The sequence below is a fragment of the Homarus americanus genome, unplaced genomic scaffold (genome assembly GCF_018991925.1).
Source record: "Homarus americanus isolate GMGI-L3 unplaced genomic scaffold, GMGI_Hamer_2.0 scaffold36970, whole genome shotgun sequence".
In the NCBI taxonomy this organism is placed as follows: Eukaryota; Metazoa; Arthropoda; class Malacostraca; order Decapoda; family Nephropidae; genus Homarus; species Homarus americanus.
Window position 1 is genome coordinate 5,178,977 of NW_024740094.1, and position 24,275 is coordinate 5,203,251.

Consider the following 24,275-nt stretch of genomic DNA (forward strand, 5'->3'; position numbering starts at 1 on the left):
TGAGGAGATCGCGCACCTGGTATGCTCATCCAGAGGCAGTTCATGAGGGCAATACTCTGCAATGGGATGAGGAGGAGAGAAGAGTGGCAGTCAAAAAGATCTTGGATGTGAGACTTGTAAGGAGGATCTGGGCATGACGAATCAGTTGGTGACGATTCCTTCAGGGTCAGGAAGACTCCTGAAGTCAATCTAGGTGCCAAGACCCTCACTGATCTCATAGATCTGGATAACATCCTGGCTGGCAGTGAGCCCCCTCTTACCTGCAGCCTCACCAATGTTCAAGTCAGAGCTTTCCTGGACAACCCCATGCATGTCCCTGCCTGGCCCTCGCACACCCAGAGTATAGAGCGTTGTGTACAGCAAGTGAGTGAGGCCAGCAGTCACGTGTACAGCCAGGAGAGGAGGGAAGGCTACATCCGAGCTCAGGTGGTCAGCAGGGAGGTGATGAGTAGAAACAGAAGCAAGAAAGACATGTTCTCTATGGTGTGCAGCAACACCGGGTCGTAGTAGTAAAACCGGTTTTTGTATTTGATGATTTTGTTTTCTAAAGGAATATTAAATTTAATAAATGTGTCAAGATCATTCGTTTCACTATTCTGGATCATTTTCATCTAATAAATTAACCCGATACATTTACTTTACTTTAAATAAGCTATTTAGTGTGTTGGTAAAAGGGAATACTGAATTTTCATAAGATTTCAAGTTAAAATTTACCTAGCAAAAATGAAAACTTTTCAAATCTGAAGATATCACATGATTCTGCATATAGAACTACATCATTAATACCATGGGCCGATTTTTCAAACTAAAAAAAAAAAAAAATCGCCTCCGTATGACACCCTAATAGACAGTTTTTGGTTTGGTTGTGTTCTCATAAGGACCGTTTCGTTTGCATTGGGTTCTTGGGAATACCCGCTCGTTCGGAGTCCCTCGAATGTTGCTGCCTTTCGCGAGTGCGACATGACTCTTTAGATTAAAGTCAAACAAATCATTCCTACGACTTGATGGGGTCCATTCGTCTATGTCCTAGCTTGAGAAATCTATGTTAAATCTCAGGGTGTCCTGTAAGCATTGACCAATCGCTTAAAAGAAATTTTCCTGGCCTATGTATATTGAAATTTGAGTTCTGTAAGAAAAATTTTGGGTGTGCATTTTATCTACCGATATGAGGGTGTATTTTGTAACATGTAACACCATTTATTATTATTATATGATATGATGTATCTAACCCCATTCATTATTATTGTACGAGACGATGTATCTAACCCCATTCATTATCAGTATATGATATGATGTATCTGACCCCATTTATTATTATTGTATGAGATGATGTATCTAAACCCATTTATTATTACTGTATGTGACGATGTATCTCGTTCTAGGTATTATTATTTTTGGTGCTATTATGTTATGATATATGTATCCCAATATATTTTTTATGAAGGTGTGTCACATTCTAGTTGTATGTTAACAGATTTCCATTTCTTTTGCCCAATTCTGACCACCGGTAGGGGATTATTTTTCTATTTTATTGGTATAATATATGTGTATTATTCGTGTATGGGAAATTATATTTTGTACTAATCATTTAAAGTGTATGTAACTACTTACGTGTTTTCTTAACGTTACCGCATAATATGAATCTTAGGGAAGGGGGGAGCTTTGTCATGATCGTAGTGACGGCTAGCCTGAAAACCCTAAGGATTCATAGTATGCTTAAACGTCCACAAAAACTTCTGAGTCCCCCAGTGGAAACGTCCTCCGTTTTCTCTGTTTCTTTGATGACGTCATCGAGATGTGGTCTTTGTCTGAAGGGAACCTTTTGAATCTGCTCCTCAGGTTTGTAGCAAGGCGCTGTATGTTGGGACCTGTTGCCATCCAACCTTTCGTAATCAATTTAATTCTTGCTTTCGCTAACTCAGTCAGAGCAATGTTTGTGAAGATAATAGTAGGGAATGAAACTGAGTTCGTAGTCTCAGTTTCAAACGTCAGAGTGTACAGTGAAGTAATTCAGCTAAATAGTTAAGTAGGTGGAATCCACGACCTAGTTTGAGTGAGGGTGCGGCGGGTATTTCAATGGTTAGTAAGTGCCTCACCCAAACAGGTAGGTCATTCCACTCCGTGTTGTAATTCGCCATTCTTTAAGTGATTTGACCTAATTAATAGTTGATTGTGCAAGTGTTACAGTAACGTAGTTGATGTGCTTTGAGTGAAGTAATGTTTAGGTCTTTAACGTCCCTTTGAAACGTGATGTCGTTATCACAAGTTAGTAAGTGCTTCGCCCCTCACCCACACAGGTCCCTAACGCAGCCTAGGCCGTGTCTGTAGCGTGGATGTTGCACCCACTAGTCTGGAGAGGTGTCTGAGGTCCAGTAGGATCAGTTATCTCCGTGAGTCCCGACCGTCAGTAGCTCCAGTACCACTTATGGACCCCATAGCTGGCCAGTCTGACCCTAACGTTCGGCCCACGAGGTGACCCTGGATCACCAAGCCACAAAAAACTACCATTGGTGGATGAGTGTCTAGCTCAGTAGGGCTAATTGTGTGGTTGTGTTATTCCACTGGGATCTTCAGAGTTCGTTGGATAGCTCCCCGTGGTGGCAATTCCCCCATGGCGGTCGCTTGAGTATCACTCCCGGCGATTGAGTGCTGTCGTGGCAGTTGCCCAGGTTTTAATGGTGCTAAGCCTAAGGTGCTGTAAGAGTTTGTGTGTTATTGTGTATGTCCACCCAGTAGTGGTGTGAGTATTTTGAGCCTGAGGGCATGGTACCAGGAGTTCGCCTTTTGGTACATATAACTTCTCCTGCATCCATTTTAATGTCTGAATAAATATTGTATTTGTATATTGTGTATTATTCACCTACAGTATCCACCGTTGTTTCTTCCCTATTGCTTGATACTATAATTACATATACCCATGAGCCTACCTCTCACGTCGTGCTACCAAAGGTTGAAGTATTGGAGTAAAAATTGTTATAAGAGGCGCAGGCCCTTATATTCACACATCCTGGTAAGTACTTGAGCTCGGTGGTGAATTCTTGAAGCTAACGCTTCCAGACGCGTTACTGAAAAGCGTGTTTCTGCGTCATTAACTGGCATACGCAATCACTCTATGCTTCCCTCGTGTGTCCAGCTGCACGAGTACAGCCCCTAGCCCTTGTCCTGAGGTGTTGGTACAGAGTAAATGGTTGAGTGTAGTCAGGAATGCTAAAACAGGTGCATTGGTAAGTGCCATCTTCAGTTAATTCTGGAGTATCTTAGTGAGCAACGAAGCTAACGTCGCAAACCCTTCTATAAAAGAACAACAATATCCTGATAAACCAAGAAAACTAAGCACCTTATCAACGTTTGTAGGACGTGGGAACTGTGCAACAGCTTTGACTCTGTCATTAACTGTATGAATGCTGTCTCCGTCGACTACATGACCAAGTGATTGTATTCTTGTTTTTAAAATTCAAATTTAGAAAGTTTAACTAAGTATTGCTGTAGAAAGTTAAGAAAACTTCATGGAGTTTGACAAGATGACTGTCTACATCTTTACTGACTATGATGAGATCATCTAAATAGACACATACTACTGTGTTGCCTTTTAAATCACCAAACAAAGTGTTAATCATCATTTGAAAAGTCAATGATGCAATTCGAAGGCCAAATGCATACTCAAAATTTCAAAATGACCCAAAGGAGTGCTAAAAGCGGTAATCTTGCGAGATTTCTCAAGAGGAATTTGCCAATATCTGCTAAGATCAAGGTTGCTAAAAACCGAATTATCATTGCCTAAGAATTACAATATATCGCCCAGAACAGGCATCGGGTACCTATCTGGGATAGTTTCTTTGTTGACTCACAAAAAATCAATGACTGGGCGCCAGCCTCCATCCTTCTTAGGGCCTAAAAACAATGTACCATTGAAAGGAGACTTTGAATGTCTGATAACTTCTTGTTCCAGCATATCCTGAACCATGTCTTGTACTTCAGCATGCTGGCGATGAGGTAGTCTGTAAGCTGGTATGTAAATCGAGTTTGTGTCTGGTTTAAAGATATGTAATGTGAAGTTAAACTCGCCTGACCTAACGACTTGCCAGGTAATGCTACAATCTTTCTGTAGTCTGCAAACAACTCCAGGAGCCTTGTCTTGACTTGAAATTGATCAATTACCTTAACATGTGGTGCTATTTGATTGATCCTCTCCCGTCTGGTTTGTGTAAGTGTAACACTACCAAATGGGAATTGTGTAGGCTGTAAAGCAACACTAGTATGGTAAACCAGATAATCACACAAATAACATCCTTCTTTCAATATTCTGGGAGCGACTGTTTTGTGGAGAACGGGGACATCTGTTAAACCACCAGGATGAATCGTACTCTTTGTAGATTCACATGGAAGATCTTTAGCCCTGTTAGTTTCCATAAGACAGACTAGGTCTTCATTCTGAAAATGCAGAGTACCTGTTAAGACTGCAGGTATTACTATCCAATTATTGCTGCTAAAATCACGCCGGGTAAATGAGTCGGTAGGGTCTGGGGCGCACTGGGAATCCATCTTCCTCGCAGCAGGAGAATTTTTTATAACATTCACCCTAGCATTCAGCAAAGGAACAGAATTGTGCATGGCACGATAGGTAACGCCACCAACCGTGAGAGTATGTTGACTTGGCTGGACATCTATCGTGTTGTGTTTAAGCGTTGGCAGACCAATTAATCCACCAGCTGGTAAGTTAAAGTCCTTGACTATATAAAACTCTGCAGGAAATGGTTTACCACGATTAGATTTTTTTTTTTTACTGGGAATAGCCCACCCGGGCACAAGTCACTGACCCACATTGGGGCCTGGGGGGGCGAAAATGTAATAATAATAATTTCATAATAAAATAAATAAATAAATGAAAATAAAAATAATGAAATAATAATGGTAATAGTATTAAAGAAGAAGAAAAAGAAGAAGAAGAAAAAGAAAAAGAAGAAAAAGAAAAGAAGAAGAAGAAGAAGAAGAAGAAAAAGAAGAAGAAAAAGAAGATCATTAGTGAGAAACAACATATGCATGTTGTGTTGTCAAAGTAAAGGAAACAATTGAGACCCTGCAATTGTGTGTAAATGATGCAGAAATTCAGATACGCAACCTGGGACTTGGTCACAATTTTCGTGATGCCATATGGCAGCAGGGTCTACCATTAGACAACACATTATGCTTCCTATATCTTCCCAGGGGGTAGTACCTCCCTGTTTGGTAACTGCCTACTACCACTCCCGTAATGTTCAGCTGGGTACCGGAAACTCCTGAGATATCAGTGTCACTTGTCAGTAGGTCTAATTTGAAATCCTTGGTGAGGTGAACGTTGCTGTAGTTCTTGATAGTCTATCAAGAACTACCGCTAATGAGAGTACATTTGCGCACGCACCCGTATCTACTATATATCGAGGGAAAGTGAGTTGTTACCTACCCTCACTGGAATAGACAACACTTCTGCTTTGCTCAACGAAGCTGCAATAGAAGTGTTGTTTTGCGTTGGTATGGTGGTAATTAGTCCTAGTTGTTACTATCCCATCTCGTGTTGGACAAGGTGCTGGTCTTCCCTCTACTGCTTATAAAATAGTGACGACGTGACTGCTGCTGCTGTGTTACATCATATCTCGCGTCTTTACACCGTTTGATTGCTACACAGTCTTGAGAATCATGCGAGTTAGTCGTGGAAAAAACACACTACATATGTGACATATCAACTGTCAGAACAGCTGCAGACTGATCTTGGCAACTGCTGAATGGGACTGAGGTCAGTTTTGTTGAGACCTTTATTATACCTTAAGGTTTTTGTGGTGCTTGGGCCTATTACTACCTTGCTGGAGCTGGTAACAATAATCAATAGTATATCCTTTCTTAGTACAATGTTTACATACTAAAATTTGCTTTGGTCTGGCGCCAGATTCTTTGGACATACGATGCCCAGTCGAAGCGACAGTCGCTACTGCGACAAGTGTAACTATTTTGGCAATCGGCGCCTCTTCATAGGAAGGTATGAGCTTGCAAGTATAGTCTGGAAGATCGTCTTTCTGGCTAAACCTCGTGCTTTTTGCGCGACTGCGCTCAGGTTCCTGCAAAAAAAAATAAACAAAATTCGCAAATTCGAAAAGACGTGCCAAATTCGCAAGTGATATTTTCTTGTCCTTGTCAACCTAATCTGAGGTTGAAAACTGCATAACGATGTCCTCATATATCTCTCCCGCCAGGGCTTGACTCGTGAACACGTCCTGTGACCGATCAACAGAAGCAGCGGTTAGCCCAACGAAAAATTCAATTAACATCACCTCCAAGCGCTCCATGAAACTGATCCGAATGAATCTAAAGGTTCGAAGTAATAGACTCAAGTTCATACATCTGAAGCAGGCAGTACAGCAATAACTGGCTGGGAGAGTTAACGAAATTTTGGGTGCGACTGTACACCCACTAAAAATTATTCGGCGCTCGTGTCATATTGTATCACGCCGTAAGGGTGCCGAATAACCATCCTCAATACTTGCAAAAGGGTTGTTACCAGACCCAAATTGCAGTTTATGGAGCAAGAAGATATTGTTAGCTACTGTATGTATATGAAAGACCAGGACGTTGTTGATGCTAGGTATAGGTAATTCATTACAGTAATCAATGGATCGCATGTAAGACACGGATTGTTGTTACCTAGTTAACTGGGCACCAATAAAACGCTCCCGGAGATCCAATACCTTAAAAATGGTCTCTGAGAAAGGAAATTCTCGTCCCACAGCGATTCTTCCAGGGGATCAAATGACCTCATGGAAGTGAACGACAAAAAATAAAAGACAACATAGGAGATGGGCACTCCCTGTAAACACTCTTAAAAACCCAAAATTCACTGTTGTACAGCGTAATTTGTTTTGATGGATTTTTCTAACTATATTTTCATCGCTGAGTTTAGATATGATATTCGTTTCGTGGGCAAATGCTTTGTTTGGTAGATAATTAAGCCTCTAGGCTCGCACTAGCAGCACTACTTCATCTTTCGCAGAAATAATATGGTAAGGCTCGATTTTGTCCTCTGCTCAATATATATTTATGCACCACTCAGTCTAAGTGGCTTTTCTCACATTAACAAAAAACTAAAATTACGCCATATCAAAGGAAGATTTTTCTGTTTAATATGCTTAGGGACAAGGGGGCAAAACCCCACCTGCTAGGAAGTTAGGTAAGGTTAAATAGGCTTTGTAGTGGACGTCTCCCCTACAACTGTGTAGCCGCATGCCACCTGCTACGTCTTCCCTAGCAACCAAACGAGCGGCCCAGGGGGGGGGGGGTCGTCACCAGATGCCACAGTATCCTAGCAACGGAGTCAAAAGACCGGCGACTTCCCACGCTTGACTCACGAGTGACTCGCGGCTGCTGTGTATATAAGCTCTGTCTCTCCATTGAGATTCATTCTGGCCTCTCTTCTTGAACACGCAACACCTCCTCCTCCGCCGCTGCCTGGCGGCCCTCGCTTCTCCTCCGCCTGCCTGGCGGTCCTCGCTCCCGCCGGCGAGCATGGCGACCCACCAGCTGTCCTTCTCTGAGCGTCCTCACCAACCAGCTCTCTTATTCTGCTCTCGGTTCCTGAACACGCAACTCCTCCTCCAAGCAAGCTCCTCGCTGTCCCGTTCTCATTCAACCTGGAGGCCAGCAACAGGCAACATCTTCTCTAACGAAGCTCCTGCACATCTACCTCCTTCAACACGTTACTCACCGAACGTGTCTACTGAGCAGCTCCTCACCACACGGCATCTCCAGCACCAGACTGTCTACCATATAACTTATATTATATAAGAAAACCACCACCTTAGAGTTTCCATCCATCCTGAGTGCTAGACAACATAATATCACGAAACCCTACAGCTTCTTTGGTTAGGTTGGTGTGGTCTTCCAACAATGATTCATCCACCTGTTTTTCTTATCAACTAAGGTTAGGTTAGATTTAGAAATAACCCCATTTTAACACATTTGCCCAAACTACGAGTGTCCACTGCAAAACAGTGAAATTGGGACGTTTTTAAATTAATTTTCTATTAAAAATCGGCGATGGGTATGTCATCCATAATTACCGAAATCACTGCCTGTGTTAGATGTTTTCTGTTTATAGGAGAGGCTCCTTGAAGGTGAATATGACCCTCCAAGTTTCAGGAACTAAGTCATATAGGTAAGATGACGGAAGAATTTTTCAGTCTCCGGAGGGGTCAGCTTATTATGAAATAAAGAATATAGGACATAAAAAGAAGTAAACAAATTAAGATAGAAGAAAAAAGGATAAATAAATAAAAAAATACTTCAAACGTTTAATGTGCATAAATAAGCCTATTAAGTTACAATATACTACACGAGGGGGTCAGGTTCAGGGGTGACGGGCTATAGGCATCTTTTAATAAAATATCTGCTAGTGAATGATCTACTGCTCATCACCCTGGCCAGACTTGTACCTGATGTTCAGCATCACTAGTGCCAATAAAACGAGTAGTAAATAAATAAGAATAATATATCAACAAGATAAACTCGGATGGCAGGAAATAGTGTGCGATTGGTTCATCTCATGAACAGTCAGGGTAATCCCCGGGGATTATCCGACCAATGAGGAACAACCGTGAATGTCTTACTCTACTTTACCACTCTGAAGCTCACCCACGCGGCCGCCACCTTCTCTGTCCTTGGCTGCGCGTCTGTTGATGGTTCCTCCTGAAGCGATTGTTGCCACAGAATGTAAGACCGTCCCCGACACAGGCAGCATAGGCGAGGGCATGAGGGATGTAGTTCTGCTCATACACACCCGTGAACAGGTGGGAATGAGGACCCGTGGCATATAACCCAACATCGTCCCCAGAGTGCGCGGCTGAGTTCAGCGGTACCGAGGAGGCATGGCGGTAGTTGACGTCCACTGTGAGGAGAACACCATGGTAAGGCTGTAATGGTGATGCTGACACACGAAGATGAATGACTGAGGCACAAAATAGATTATTAATTTTCCAGTGAATAAGTGCTTTGCTAGTGTGAGGAAAGGAGGTGGAGGCATAGCATACCTCCACCTACTTTCCTCCCTTGTTCCCTCACCCTCCTCCCTCCCACACACTCGCCCCCATCTTACTTCCTCACCCCCCCCCTCCCCCAAATACTCACACAGGTCCTCCAGGGAAATGTCAGGTCGATGGCCACCGGACTGCACCTGGAAGCCCGGACCATTGCCGTAAAGGAGTGTCGTGTAGGGCAGGAAGTCCTCACTGCTGATGTCCCCAATACCTGTGAGTGAAGCAAAGTGTTTATTTATTTTTTTGTACTTTACAAGATGAGTAATCAAACAAAAACCAAACCTAACCTAAGCCAACCAACCTGACCAAACCCAACCTAATCTAACCAAACCTAAACTAACCTAACAACCAAACTTAACCTAACCTAACCCAAATTAACCAAACTTAACCTAGCAGAGGGAAAGAATATAGTGCATGATCACCCTCTAGGCCAGTCGCATCTCCAAACCAAATTTCAGATCTTTGTTTTGAAAAATTTCAGCTCTCAATCTTCGAAACTGCGGACCAACCAGAGGGTCAGCTCCTGTGATGCCGATCCGTCCCTCATTGAAGGAAAGAAGGCTAGAATCCCTGCAACTCCCTACCAATTTTCAGCTCTATTTTAAAAACTGAGGAAATGTATAAGGAACACACACACAACTACTACTACTATTATTACTTTGCTGTCACTCGGAATCGAGCATGACAATTAACCAGCTATGATATAATGATACGAGTTATTAAGGATGTCACCTTTGTTGGTGAGCCGAGGTGATTCGAGAGGCCAATACGGGATCAACAGGGCACGTGTGGAGGGCTACATCGAGTGTGGGAGGGGCGGCAGCAGCGTCTTTCCGGCGCTGGCGCTTGTCTACCTCGGTATGCAGTTGGGTTAGCTCGAAAGTATTGACATCTTCTCGTGTGGTGTTCCTCCAAGCATTACAGTGTGGAGTGATCGTCTCCTAGGTGAGGGGGCTAATTTGGCACTTTTTCAGATTTGTCCGCCAGCGCTATGTTTATCATTCGTTAGGTGAACGCAAAGTAGCTGTTTTGGTAGTTTACTGACGTCCATGCGGGTAACATGGTCGGTCCAAAGTAGTTGTTCATGGATAATGGTAGCCTCGATGTTATGTAGATTATGTTGGGGAGGACCATTGCTCGATACATGTACATCATTGTAGATCATTTCAGCTCCCTACAGCAGAAGACACAGGTACAGAGTCTGCCAAACACTTGAGATGCACATCTGATCCGATGTTGAATCTCTTCATCAATGTCCACGCTGGTGGACAGGTGGGAGCTAAGGTACTGGATGTGGGTAACATTAGAGAGAGTATTGATGGATGGTGGAGGTGTGGATGAACCATGGGCAGACTGAAAGAGAATCCAAGTCTTACTTGCCTTCACCTCAAGGTCGAAGTGTGCATACGCATCTGCGAAGGTGTTCAGGATCTCGTGCAGGTCGCGTTTTGTGTGAGCGATGAGTGTGAGATCCTCTGCATACTGAAGTTTAGTGATGGAAGCGGCCAATACCTTTGTTCCTGCCTTTATCTGGTACTGGATATTCAACCTGCCGGCAAAATTACACTGGCACGAGTTAGGTAGGCAGTCAAGAAAATGGAAAAGAGTTGGTGCCAGTACACATTCTTGTCTTACCCCATTTGGATGGGGAAGATCTCAGACTGGGTGCCATTGTACAGGGCATTTCTGTTCATGCCATCATGGAGTTGCACCAGGGGCAATGAATTTTGGTAAACATCCAGATCGACTGGGGGTCCGCCAGAAGGCTTCACTATTGACTGAGTCGAAGGCTTAGTAAGATCAATGAAGGCCATGTACAAGTCACGATGCTGTTCTCTGCACTTCTGTATCTGGGGAGCAGCAAAAATCATATTAGTGGTGCCATGTGATGGTCTAAAGCCACATTGAGATTCTGGTAGGAAGTTTTCCGCCTCAGGAAGAAGTCTTTTTAGGAGGACTCGGGCGACAATCTTGCCAGCTACAGACAGCGGTGAGATCCCACGGTAGGTGCCACAGTCTGACCAGTCTCCTTTACTCTTATAAATATTGACGGTCGATGCATCTAAGATCTTTAGGGAATTTTTCCTCCTCCTATATATTCTCCAGGAGAAAGTGGAGACGGTTGGTAAGCAGAGGTCCTCCTGCCTTATACACCTCGGTTGGGTTTCCTTCAGGCCTTGTTGCTTTGTTATTTTTCATCTGCTCGATGGCAGTAGCTACCTTATCCAGAAATGGAGGATAGCTGAGGTGGGTCAGCTTTAGGTGCCGAGGAACCTGTTGGGTAGTCAGGACATCCACATTGGTGTTTCGTTTGAGGAGCGATTGGAAGTGCTCTTTCCAGTGTTGACGGATGCCTTCTTTGTCTTTAATCATGGAGTTACCATCAGATGAGTGGAGGGGGGGGAGGGGGCCACGCCATGAGTAGTTGTGTTGATCCACAAATGTTTCCATTTCAGATGCTTTATTTTTCCACCATTCATTCATTAGTTTGTGAAGTTCGTGCTGGAGACCCGTTTTTTTTCTCGTGAAAGTTATCAGCTTTGGTCGAAGACTTGGGGTTCTTTTGCCAGTCAGTGCAGCATGGTTACTATTGACGAGTACTTCGATTTCCAGGTCATTTTCATCAAACCAATACCTGATGTTTTCTTTTGATCTGGCAGTGTCTCGTTACAGGTTTTTGTGATGATAGCTTTGATTGGACCCCATTCAGCACTGGGATTTTGGCTGATTGTTGCTGTTTTTCTTTTCAGTCCATCATTAATGTCCTCACTAAAAGCATGTGCTACCGCTGGATCCTCCAGTCGCTTGGTGTTAAAACCTCTTCTGGAGGCTTGTTGCCTTCGCTGTTTTGGGGCAACGCAAAGGGTAAATTTGACTTTGATGAGCCGATGATCTGTATCAGTGGGAGCCACGCATGGCATTTCAGTTAGCCTATGTAGGATGGATTGGCAAATGGAAAAGCCAACTCTATAAATGCAGTTTTTTTTCTTCAACAGGCTTACCCTTTCAGAAGAAGGTATAGCCAGACCCCTGTTCTCGGAGTTGATCATCGTCTGGGAGCCGGGACTCGCTAATGGCTGCTATGTTAATGTTATACCTATACCAGCTCTTTCGCCACAAGGGCAGCTCTTCTTTCAGGATGCTCATTTGTGCCAGTATCCAGAAGGGTCCTTACATTCCATGCAGTAACCACAAGAGGTTGTATAATTCGTTTTTGCTTTATCAGTGATTGTGATTATGTTATCGACTGCAAAAGGATGACCTTACTGGGTGCGTTTGCCTAGTCAGGTTGGTTCTTTAGGCAGTCTATGTTTAGGGCACCTTTTCTGGCCCCTTCCCCATGTGGGGTGAGCAGAGTGGCTTCTGCACAGACAGGGCCGGATTGCACTGCTGCCTAGCTCTCTTTACATAAACGACCATCTTATCTATGCTGCCCATTTTTAGAGTTGTGACTAGAGACTCCTGGCGGCCATCTCTGCCTGTTCCTGGTGGGAATAGGAGTTGGCTTTGCCATCCGGCACTCATCCTGCATAGGCTAACTGAAAAGCCTGCTGGGATAAATGAGCGCCTCACGACGCTCCGAGTCCCACTGAATCACTCACGTCATGCCTTTTTCATCAGTGCATATACCCCAACACTGGATGCAGAGGATGATATCAAGGAGGCCTTTTATGCCGACCTTGACAGAGTGCTAACCTCTATCCCCATAGAAGATAATGTTGCGCACTTCGGTGACTTCAATGTCAGAGTTGCTGACATTTGGCAGGGAATCATAGAGAAATGGACTAGGCAAGTGTAATCCCAACGACCTGTTCATCCTCACCAATACCTTGTTTAGACAGGCTGATAAGTTCAAGGGTTAGTGGCAACACCCACGATCCAAACATGGCATCTCTGACTACATAATTATCAGAGATAGAGATTGCAGACCTGTCCTCATCACCCAAGCTATGCATGGCTCAGACAACTGCGACACTTCACGTTACCCCAAAACGGCGAAGGCAACAAGCCTCCAGAAGAGTTTTAACAGCGTGTGGATGATCCAGCGGGAGCACATGCTTTCAGAGAGCAGTTCGAACATGGACTGATAAACAATCCAAAAACAAACAACCCAAATCCCAGTGCCCGAATGGGTTATTCTCGACAATGTCATGACAAAAACCTGCAGAGACCCCCCACGGCCAGATCGAAAGAATACACCAGGACTGGTTTGATGAAAATGCCCCGGAAAGCAATGTACTCGTCGATGACAAATGTACTGCCTTAACTGACTGGCAAAAGAACCATCAGTCTCAGACTAAAGCGGATACCTTCCGCAAGAAGAAAGCTGCGGCCCAGAGCGAACTTCGCAGTCTAAAGAACGACCGGTTGAAAAATAAATTATGTGAAATGCTAAAACTTGCAGGTCATCACAAAATGTGCGAATTTTTCAGTTCCATTAAAAAATTTTATGGGCCAATCACTCATGGCACAGCCCCCCTCCGCTCATCCGACGGTAACTCCCTAATTAAAGACTAAGAAAGCATCCTTCAGCGCTGGAAAAAGCACTACCTTTCTCTGCTCAACCAAAATGCAGATTTGGATGTCCTGACTACCCAGCAAGTCATTCAGCATCCAGAGCTGAACCACCTCAGCTATTCTCCATCCCTGGATGATGTAGCTACTGCCATCAAACAGATGAATAAGAAAGCCTCAGATCCTTCTGCTTACCAGCCGTCTACACTCTTTTTTGGAGAATATATGGGAGGAAGAAATCCCCTATGATCTTAAAGATGCCTCGACCTTTAAAATTTAGAAGAACAAGGGAGACCGGTCAGACTGTGGCAACTACCGTGGGAACTCACCGCTGTCCGTAGCTGACAAGATTATCACCCGAGTCCTCCTAAACAGACTTTTTCCCGAGGCGGAAAATTTCCTCCCAGAATCTCAATGTGGCATTAGACCATCACGTGGCACCACTGACAATCTTTGCTGCCCGCCAGATACACGAAAAGTGCAAAGAACTGCGTTGTGACCTGCACACGGCCTTTAACGACCTAACCAAGGCCTTCGACTCGGTTATCAGGGAAGCCCTTTGGCGGACCATCAGCCTTTTTTGGCTGCCCACCAAAATTCACCGCCATGGTGAGGCAAATCCACGATGGCATGAACGGCAGTGTCCTGCACAATAGCACCCTGTCTGAGTTCTTCCCCCATCCAAATGGAGTAAAACAAGAGTGTGTACTGGCTCCAACTCTCTCCCATTTTTTTGGCTGCCTTCCTTACTCGTGCTGGTGCCAATTTAGCCAGCGGGATGGATATACAGTACCAAATGAAGGGTCTTTTCAACATAAGACGACTCCAGGTAGGAACATAAGTGTCAGCAACTTCCATTACTGAACTTCAGTATGCAGACGATCTCACTCTTGTTACTCACATTGAATGCGACCTATAGGAGATCATGAACACCTATGCAGATGCGTATGCACACTTCGTCCTTGAGGTGAATGTACGTAAGACTCAGATTCTTTCAGCCTGTTCCTGGTTCAGCCACACCCCACCATCCATCCAGCGTAACGGTACTGCCCTCTCTAATGTTACCCACTTTCCAGTATCTCTGCTCTCACCTGTTCACCACTGCAAACATCGATGAGATTCAACATCGGATCAGATGTGCATCTCAAGCCTTTGGCAGACTCCCTACCCCTGTCTTCAGCTGTAGGGAGCTGAAATTATCTACAAAGTTGCATGTAAATTGAAGAGTGGTCCTCCCCACACTGCTATATGGCACCTCAATGCACTTGAAAACTTTTACCAACGTTGTTTACTTTCCATCCTCCAAGTTCGCTGGGAAGACAAGAGAACAAATGCCAGTATTCTCGCCGACACCAACTGTAGGAGCATCGAGGCTACCATTATCCATGAACAACTACGTTGGACTGGCCATGTTACCCACATGAACGACAGTAGACTGCCAAAGCAGCTACTTTACAGTCACCTAACGAATAGGAAACTTAACGCTGGTGGGCAACTGAAAAGGTATAAGGATAGTCTTAAGACAAACCAGAAAAAGTGCCAAATCGACCCTCACTTGGGAGATGATTATACCACACCGTAACACTTGGAGGAACACCACACGAGAAGGTGTCTATACCTTTGAGGTAGCGCAAACAAATGCCAACGCCGAAAAAACGCCTCTGCTGCCCCTCTCGCCCTAGATGTACCCCTCCACAATTGCAATATCTGTGGACGACTCTGCCGGTCCCGTATGGGCCTCTCTAGTCACTCCTGAGCTCTTCAACGAAGGTGACATCCTTAATAACTCATACCATTTTATCATAGCTGGACTGTATTAGCCCCGTCTCATTGACATTAGTATTATATAAATATGGGTTAATACATGTGTATTATGTAACGAGCACCCCTGTAAAATTCCGTAGCTGTGAGGTGACATGATTAGAGCACTGATTGGTAAATTCCACTCACAAGGTGTGTCCTCAGTATATCATAGGTCAGCTATCCTGGGCAGCACCCAGTAGCAGTCTCTACTCAGATCTCATACTAATCAGACGTTCTTTTGAGCTTATTTAAGATAGCTCCGGCCGTCTTATTATAGCATTCACTGCTACAGTGACTATTACAGTGAATATCCTTTGGGACCGTGGAGATACTCCCTATTTCATAATAAAATACGGAATGGACACTTGGGTTTCGCTACTAAACCCAATAAACTTTGATCTATATTTAGTTAGCTTGTCTCATCAACCTCTAAGATAAATGGCTCAGTGTATAAGGAGTAAGCACCTAGAATATAAAGTTAACAACTTCACTAGTGCCTGTTGTATAATATGGACACAAAGTAGTACCTTAAGCTGTGTATTCTTATATTACTCTATTAATTATGTATAGTAAAGTATTACAGAACATGTATTAATCCTATGTAATATTTCCATTTATTATGCACCATGTTATGTATGTGAATTATCATATTTACATATTATGTATTCAGCTTGTGAATGCTGGCATCTGTACATGCCAGCGCGGAGTGATACAGGGAGTTGAGATCGCTAGTCCTTATGGTGTGGAAGCCCACTGTCTATTTGTTCCTCTGTATATCTCCCGTACGAGAATAAGAACCTATTTTCAAGATAACAAGTGTTTGTGTATACCCTCAGTAGTGTAGAACATTTTGGGGGTATCAAAGACAAACATAGATGGCGCAGTGAGATTTCTCAGTGAGATTCAGAGTGAACTTAGCCTTCCCGCCGGACTGTGTTAATGGCGTCTCGTCTTCAGCTTCGCCAAGGATTTACAGCCAGACTACAAGCCTCAGGACTTACAGTGTTGTGAAGTGCTATGCTGTGTACAGTGCTGTGCTGTGAAGTGAAGTGTTCTGTGAAGTGCTGTGTTGTGTATTTTAATCAGAATTGTCTGTGCAAACTGCAGTCAGATGACTGAGGGAGCTGCCCAGCAGTACAACCCCTCCTGCCTACGGTCATTGGGTAACTGAGCAGCGCGCATTAAGACAACTTCGGTTCCGTTGCGACTTGCGCCCAGCTGCCTCTACGTCTGGCAGCGCGCCAAGCCTCCCGGCAACGAGCCATACACACACACACACACGCACTCACAGGCCCACTTTATATTAAATTCTTGTGTATTGCTTTAGACTTCTGTAATTCTGTGCATAGATTACGAGGGGTTGACCCGGTCTCTTGCACAGATAGAGTACAGAAGCTGTCAGCATGTCTCACAGGGATCAAAATGATACCCTGGACGATGGGGTTATGAGTTTAAGCTTGGGAGATCTCTCCCCACCCACACTCAGGCCCCACGCTCCCCACAGTGACAATGCCCAATCACCCACAGAATCTCCTCGTTTGTCGCGAGCAAGCTCTTCTGCGGTGCCTGCGTCCAAAGATCTCCTTCAACTGATTAAGTGGATGGAAACTTCTCGATGCCAGGACTATGTTGCAAGGAGAGAAGAGGAAGAAATTCGGTACAGAGAGTCTGAAAGCGACGCCACGAAGATGAACAAAGACGCAGAGAACTAGAAGATATACGTAGAAGTGAGGATGACCTGAGAAGAAGAGCGGATCAAGCCAGATTTGAAGTCTTGATTTCCCTGTTAGCCTCCCCACAACGATCTACTCTACAAGATTCTTCTGCTACTACTAATGCTGATACGACTAGAGGTACTGGTACCTCATTTCCCAAAGTCGGTTCAACAATTCCTCAAAAGGCTGCAGCACAAACACCTCCCTCTCTGAAGTCTGACGCTTCTTATCAGATATTTCGGGAATGGCGTCGACGTTGGCAAGACTATGCAACAATGGTTGACCTGTCAAGTTTACCACAGCCTAAACAGATGATACAGCTTCGTATGTGCTTGTCCTTAGAGACACAACGTACTCTCGAGCACACACTTCAAGTGCCTCCTACGACAACTCTGACTGTAGAGGCCGTGCTTGACAAGTTACAGGAACATGTTAAGGGACAGCGCAACGAAGCACTTAGAAGAAGAGAACTCCTCCAATGTAAGCAGCTTGATGGAGAATCTTTTGATGCATTTTTTGTAAGACTGAAAAGATGTTCAGAGGAAGTTGATGTTTGTCCTGGAAATTCTCAAGTTTGTGAAGAGACACAACTCAAGACAATCATTTTAACGGGTATTCGAGATGAAGAGCTAGTTCAGCGTCTCATTTCACTTGACCCCACTTCCTCCCTTCAAGATGTTGTTACAAAATGTCGAGCGTACGAGGCCGCCAGGTGTGCGACTTCAGCTTTACGCTCACAACCTGACCAGGTGAGGGCGGTGTCTTCCTACAGAAAGGGTAAGAAGCAGCAAGGTAACCCCACCCCTCACCCTCCAGCTACACCTTCAGCAGCAGCTTTGTGTAACAGCTGTGCGAGACAGCATAATGCCTCCCAGTGCCCAGCTGCTCAAAGCGTGTGCAGAAGTTGCGACCGCCAGGGTCACTGGGCTTACACAGTCAAGTGCCCTGCTAGCAAAGTTCAGTGTAGACTTTGTGGTCGTGTGGGCCATTATGACAAATGTTGTCGTAAGAAGACACAGAGAGGACACCACCAAGGATCCAAGAAGTCATCCTCAGGTAGTGCTGGCGCGCCCCCTCCTTCTGGCAAGCATCAAGACGCTGTGTCCAGTCGTTCCTGCCGTCGTGTACATTGTTCCACAGACACGACGCCCCAGCACATCAGTGTCGTCATTTCTCACGGTAACTTGTCATCCAGTCTTCAGATGTTACCTGACACCGGTGCTGACGTCTCAGTAATTGGTCCACAACACTTAGCAAGTTTGGGAATACCCCGGAGCAACCTACAGCCCCCTCCTCAGACAACGAAACTGACAGCTGATGGTTCCAAGATGGCTCCAGCTTTGGGATCTTTCTGGGCTACTCTTACCTTTGGTAAGCAGTCTTGCTCAGCCCGGATTGATGTTCATGATGGGATCCCGACTCCGCTTTTATCATATGGCCATTGTCAAGAGTTGGCCATTATTTCCAAGGAATTCCCTAAACCTATTTTAAAGGTCACCCATGTCAACAGGTTGAAGGAATTCCCTATCTCTACTAACACGTCCCCTTCTGACGCAAGAGCTTACCTTCTCAAGGAGTTTGCTGACGTGTTGGTTAATAAGAAATCTTTAGGATCCACACCACTCAAGCCGATGGTGGGTCCACCTATGAAGATTCATCTTAAGGATGGTGCTACACCTTTTGCCATCCACACCCCTCGTTTGATTCCTCACGCCTACAAGGAGCTAGTTAGACAAGAGCTTGACTCCATGGTTGCTCAGGGAATCATCAAACCGGCCGGAGACGAACCTTCACCTTGGTGCCACCCTTTCGTCCCCGTCGCCAAACCTCGTGGTGGAGTACGGATCACCACCGATCTGTCAAAACTTAACCAGCAAGTTTCCCGTCCAGCCCACCCTTCACCCACACCCTTCGCAGCTGTTCGAAATGTGGACCCGAAGGCGAAGTTTTTTACAACGATGGACGCCTTATGCGGTTATTGGCAGATCGAGTTGGCCGAAGAAGACCAGCATTTGACTACATTCATCACACCATATGGAAGATATCAGTATTGCAGAGGCCCCATGGGATTTGCCGCTACGGGCGATGCATTCTGTCAACGTGGTGACGCGGCCCTTCAAGGAGTCACAAATTGTGTCAAGGTGGTTGATGATATTTTACTCCATGACGAAGACTACTGTGCCCACCTCTCCCGAATATATGAAGTTCTCACCAGATGTCGAAAGTACGGGATTACCCTCCGCTGACAAGTTTGTAGTGCCGCTTCCATCAGTGAACTTCTGTGGAATTTTTCTAAACATCATCCGTATCGCAGCTGACCCGGAGAAAAGTAAGTGGAATCGAAGTTTTCCAACCCCTGCCAACCCTGACAGACCTCGTTTGGGTCAGGTCAATCCAGCTGGCTAATTTTCACCTGACATCTCCGCCGCAGCCCAGCCATTACGCCCCCCTCTTGCGACCCCAGGAGGTTTGTTCTGTGGACCCAGATCAAGAGGCCTTCAACAGATCAATAAGGCCTCTTAGTCCCACCTGTCCTCGCCTGTTGACCCAACCCTACTCATCCAGACGGCCAGCGCCTCCAGACTCTGACATTAGTTCGCGCTTCTGCAGGACCATGGCGGTGGAACCTTTCCTTCATTCAGTGTGGATCCCGGTTCTGACGGACATAGAGACGATATGCCACGGTGGAGGGCGCTGGAATCTTTGGCTTCTTCTGGGCGATGTGAAGTGCGCTTCTACCTGATGGGACTTCAGCACTTCACCCTCTTCACGGATCATCGCCCTCTTGTACCTATTATTTATCAATCACTGCTCTTTGGATGCGTGACAGCGCCTTCAGCATTTGAAGAAAGCTCGCCTTATCTCTTCACGGCTGTGTGGCGTGGGTACTTCTGCTGTGCATCCCGGATGCTCTGTCGCCCCATCAGTCGCCCCCACCCAGAAGAGTTGAGATGCTGTGTTCTGTGCATCCCTCAAGTCAGTAATCAATTGAGGCGTCGCTTCACATCAGAAAAGTCTCGGCACCGGATGCAGACAAGACCCTTGAAGATCTCCTGTACCGCCTTCGCCAAACCACCCTACATCGCCTCATCGACTGTATCCCCAGGGATTTCTGTCGCCCGTCTGACCTTCCATGGGTACTTCTCCCGTGCTGGAAGATAAGGGACCTTTATTAGCCAGGGGCCTCATCTGTATGGTCCTGAAGGCTCATTACTGCTACTTTTACCTGCCGTACCTTGACCCGCCTTCGACAGCCATCGAGTGGAGGCCAGCCTGCTTGACAGACAAAGCAATATTCTGGTATTTGGGAATCGCGCGGATTGCCAGAAGTACCGTCATTACCGTGAGCCGTGCCGTTCTGGCTGGCCAGCAACAGGAACGCTTTTATTGTGACGATAACCGCTTCAAAGGCCCTTCGAGGTCTGTGTCGGCCGACTTCTTTGATGGCAGGGGAAGTCCTTCACCTCATTGCCGACCGATTGTCTGGATGGCCTGTTGTCGTCCCTGTGGTGGTGATACAACGGCTGCTGCTTTACCATCCGGAATTTCAGACGATACTTCAGAGAAGTTGGTGTTCCCCTCCACCTCGGGACTGATGGGAGGACCTCAGTTCACCAGCCACCGGTTCTGGGGACTTCATGGACCGTTGAAGTCCGTCATGTCGTGACCGCGCCCCCACTACCCCAGGAGAATATGGACCGCTGAAGCTGAAGCCGCAGTCAAGACTGTTAAACACCTGATCCTTAAGGTGTCACCCTCAGGAAATATCGACTGTGAGGACTTGATCGAGTTTGTTAGAGTTACACCCAACACCCGGGCGCTCCCCCAACCCCTATATGGACATCATCTCAGGTCTTGTGTTCCTGCCACAGGAAGTCTTTTTTTTTTCTCTCCAAGAATGGCACAAGCCAAGACTGAGAATAGGCCGCCTACATTTTTAACCAGACTTGAGCACTTAGATGTCGCTGCTCATTGCATTATCTGCTCTGCCCCTTCCCAGGTTAATTATCGGCCAGCAGGTCAGGATTCAAGATCCGATATCTCACACCGCTGGGACAAGGTTGGGGGTTGTCATGGTAGTAGCCCGGTACAGGGACTGCAAGTGCGTCTTCCTAGTGGTAGTATGGTGGAGGTACTGTCGTTTCCTCCGATGACCTGTGGAGCTGCAAGTGTTGACCTTCTGATGAGTCCCTAATAATGCTGGTATCTTTGATAAATCCATCCCACCTTGTGTTTCTACCCGGTACTCCACAGATCCGAGCAGGCACCAGAAACAAAAGGTCCGCCTCAGATGAAACTATGAGCGTATAGGGAGAGATTATAATATGTGGACACGAAGTACTAAGCTGTGTATTCATATATTACTCCTAGTGTATAGTAAAGTATTACAGAACATGTATTAATTCATTCTTAATATTTCCATTTTATATGCACCATGTTATGTATATGAATTACCATATTTACATTTTATGTATTCAGCTTATGGCTTTGGCATCTGTACCTTTTGGCATAATTCAAATAGAGAAGTTGAGATCCGCTAGTCGCCTTGGTGTGTGGAAGCCCACTATCTATTTGTTTCCTCTGTAGCATATCTCCGTGCGAGAATAAAGGCCTACTTCAGGGCGCTTAGTGTTTGCGTATACCTCGTGGTGAAAGAACATTTTGGGAAATTATCAAGACAAACTATAGACCTGTTACAAGTGTATTATTTTCCCCCAGATAGACATATATGACAGCTTCACAAGTAGCTGTTATACAATGGTAACAGTCGCCTAATGGTTACACAGTTGGTCATTGAATATCTGTTCTCCAGTTACTATGTAACTGTTACAAAGAAGATCCGTTACAGAATGATCGTCATACTAGATTCCGCGTGACAGCATAGTAATAGTTGTAGTAATAGTAGTAGTAGTAGTAGGCCCTGGCGGCGTGGGTGTGTTGGGGTGCCTTCCCTGATTTAAAGTGTCATTGGTGGGGATATACTCAGTTTGTGGGAGCGAGAATTTCAGTGTGTTGATGAATGTTGATGTCACCTTGAGCATCGTCGCCGACAGCCTCTTCTCATCCCTTACGGCATTATACGCAAATATTGCGTTTCACAGGCGATCTTCAGTGAGTGTTTGAATGGTCAGTGACTGGAGTTGCTAAGTGTCAGTGCGTCGATAGGCCTACTTTAGCAGGCGTGGCATCGCGACTCTCGTCCCTATGGGGCCAAGTGCCTCGCGCCTGCGGTCGCCCCCCCACCTCAAGTAACGGCCACTATGTAGTGTCGGCTGACCAAGTGAGTATATATAACTAATATTACATCAGTGAGACCATAGAAATAGTGGTTATCTCTGCCAAGGTTACATAAACAAGTGTTAGGTGTGATAATTTTGCTCCCAGTGGATTATTCTGATGTGTGGATTGTTTACCACATGGGGTGCCCAACACAACCGCCCGCCCGCCCTGCGCGCGCGTATGTCCCTACTACTGGACACAGCAGGCCAGGCCATCACCTCTGTGCCCCATACTCATAAGATCTAGTTTCTTCGTCCGTATGGGCCCAAAAGCAGATGTCGGAGGCGGAAGTATCTGTCGCCCAAGGTGCTGTTCACTATGCCTGGTAACATTCTTTGTTGCATCTGTGCTAGCCCGAACAAAACTGCACAAATTGCGTTTTGAGAGAAACAACCGACCATGTGTGATTGTAAGAAGCGAGACCAGTGTCGGAACCCACGTCGCAGGGAGCCGACACAGGTGGCCACAGTGGATATCGCCGGACCCAACCACTCGATGATATCCGAAATGATAGCAGTGAGTCTTCAACCCGAAAATGTAGTACTTAAAAATGCTGCCCTTAGTAGCAGATGTCCACGAGGAGAATGAGACAGCCACCTCAGTGGAATGGCATGTCGATGGAAAATGAAGACATATGGGTCAAAGAAACCTACTCAGAAATTGTCAAGTGGTCGCCCGCTAACTTATTTGAACCACCCAAGTGTGCAGCCACCAAAGAAATGATTCGGGAGATGACCTGCTTCATGACTGATTACACTCAGGACCGCTTCCTTCCTTTAGCTCTTCAGATACTGGCAATAATACCACATCTATTTTGTCAGAAGACTCGCCATGTGTCTGGCTACCACCGATCACAGCAACAGTCGTGAGCCCCAGTGTCCTACCCTGGGACGCTTCCTGGAAGTTAGATGCCCACAGTGTTGTTTTGTGTGTTTGGGGTTAATTCTGGAATAAGCATCCCATGTTGGGTAGTGAACCCATGATGTAATTTGCTGGTTTCAGTATTAACGTGTATGTTGTGAGTACATCTCATATGCACTACCAACAGTCTGTGAAGTATCATATGCCAGTTTGTCTTTTAACTATGCTGTAATGCCACATTCCACCAGTAGGTGTGAGAAGTGAAGTAATCTGCAAGGAGTTGTCATGTAACTATGTATTGTGAGTAGGGCCAAGGAATTGGTCCTTGTATATGTAATGTAATGTAACACCAGTAAGGTCGTGCAGTAAGAGTATCATTCTGAGTAATTGCAGACGAGTAGAGCCGAGGAGTCTATGTTAATAATATCTTTTTCCCTTTGATTTCATATTAATAAACCTGTTCTTAGAGTATTTTAGGAGTATTCATTTCTCCCATAGTAGTTCACCTTTATTTCCGTCCAAGGGACCTGATATCAGAATTACAATACCCATGTGCCTTAGACCCTCGACATGCTACCAAAAAGAACCAAGGTTACGCAGTAACCATTGAACTGAAGTAAGTAGAAAGAACAATTGAAAGAACTAAGACATGTTATGGTTTCACCCTTTTTTCCCTTTATCGATCTGGTCAATGAAAAACCCAACCCAATGCCAAGTCCACTCTGCCTGCTATCTAACGAGCTACATACTGCCCAGAGGGGGTCTGGTGGCAGCAACCTTTAAAATTAAGACTATAGTTAAGTTATTCCCCTTAGACTTAGTGACCCCAGAATCTGGCAGTATACAGGATGTGGGCGCCTCGAGCTGGCTAACTACGTTACCGATAAGGGCAAAAGGTTTCAGTCTTAACAAACAAGAATTTACAGATGCCATTGCTCTAAGGTACGATAGGCCAGTAGAAGGTTTGTTCTCCTAATGCATGTGTGGCTCTTCCTATGACATCGACCACGCCATGGTGTGCAAGAAGGGGGGCTTCGTATACATG

The 24,275-nt window shown here is 45.4% G+C and overlaps 1 protein-coding gene across 1 annotated transcript in view; it reads right to left on the bottom strand.

The window, feature by feature from the left end:
• Window positions 1–8,302: 8,302 nt before the first annotated feature.
• LOC121875189 (alkaline phosphatase, tissue-nonspecific isozyme-like) overlaps window positions 8,303–24,275 on the bottom strand; it is a 31,995-nt gene continuing 16,022 nt past the window's right edge. The window contains exons 4-5 of the mRNA XM_042379639.1: window positions 9,148–9,267; window positions 8,303–8,908 (exon numbers count right to left, since the gene is read on the bottom strand). Of these exons, the coding sequence (XP_042235573.1) occupies window positions 8,652–8,908; window positions 9,148–9,267 (377 nt within the window). The 3' untranslated portion in view covers window positions 8,303–8,651. The remainder of the gene's footprint in view (window positions 8,909–9,147; window positions 9,268–24,275) is intronic.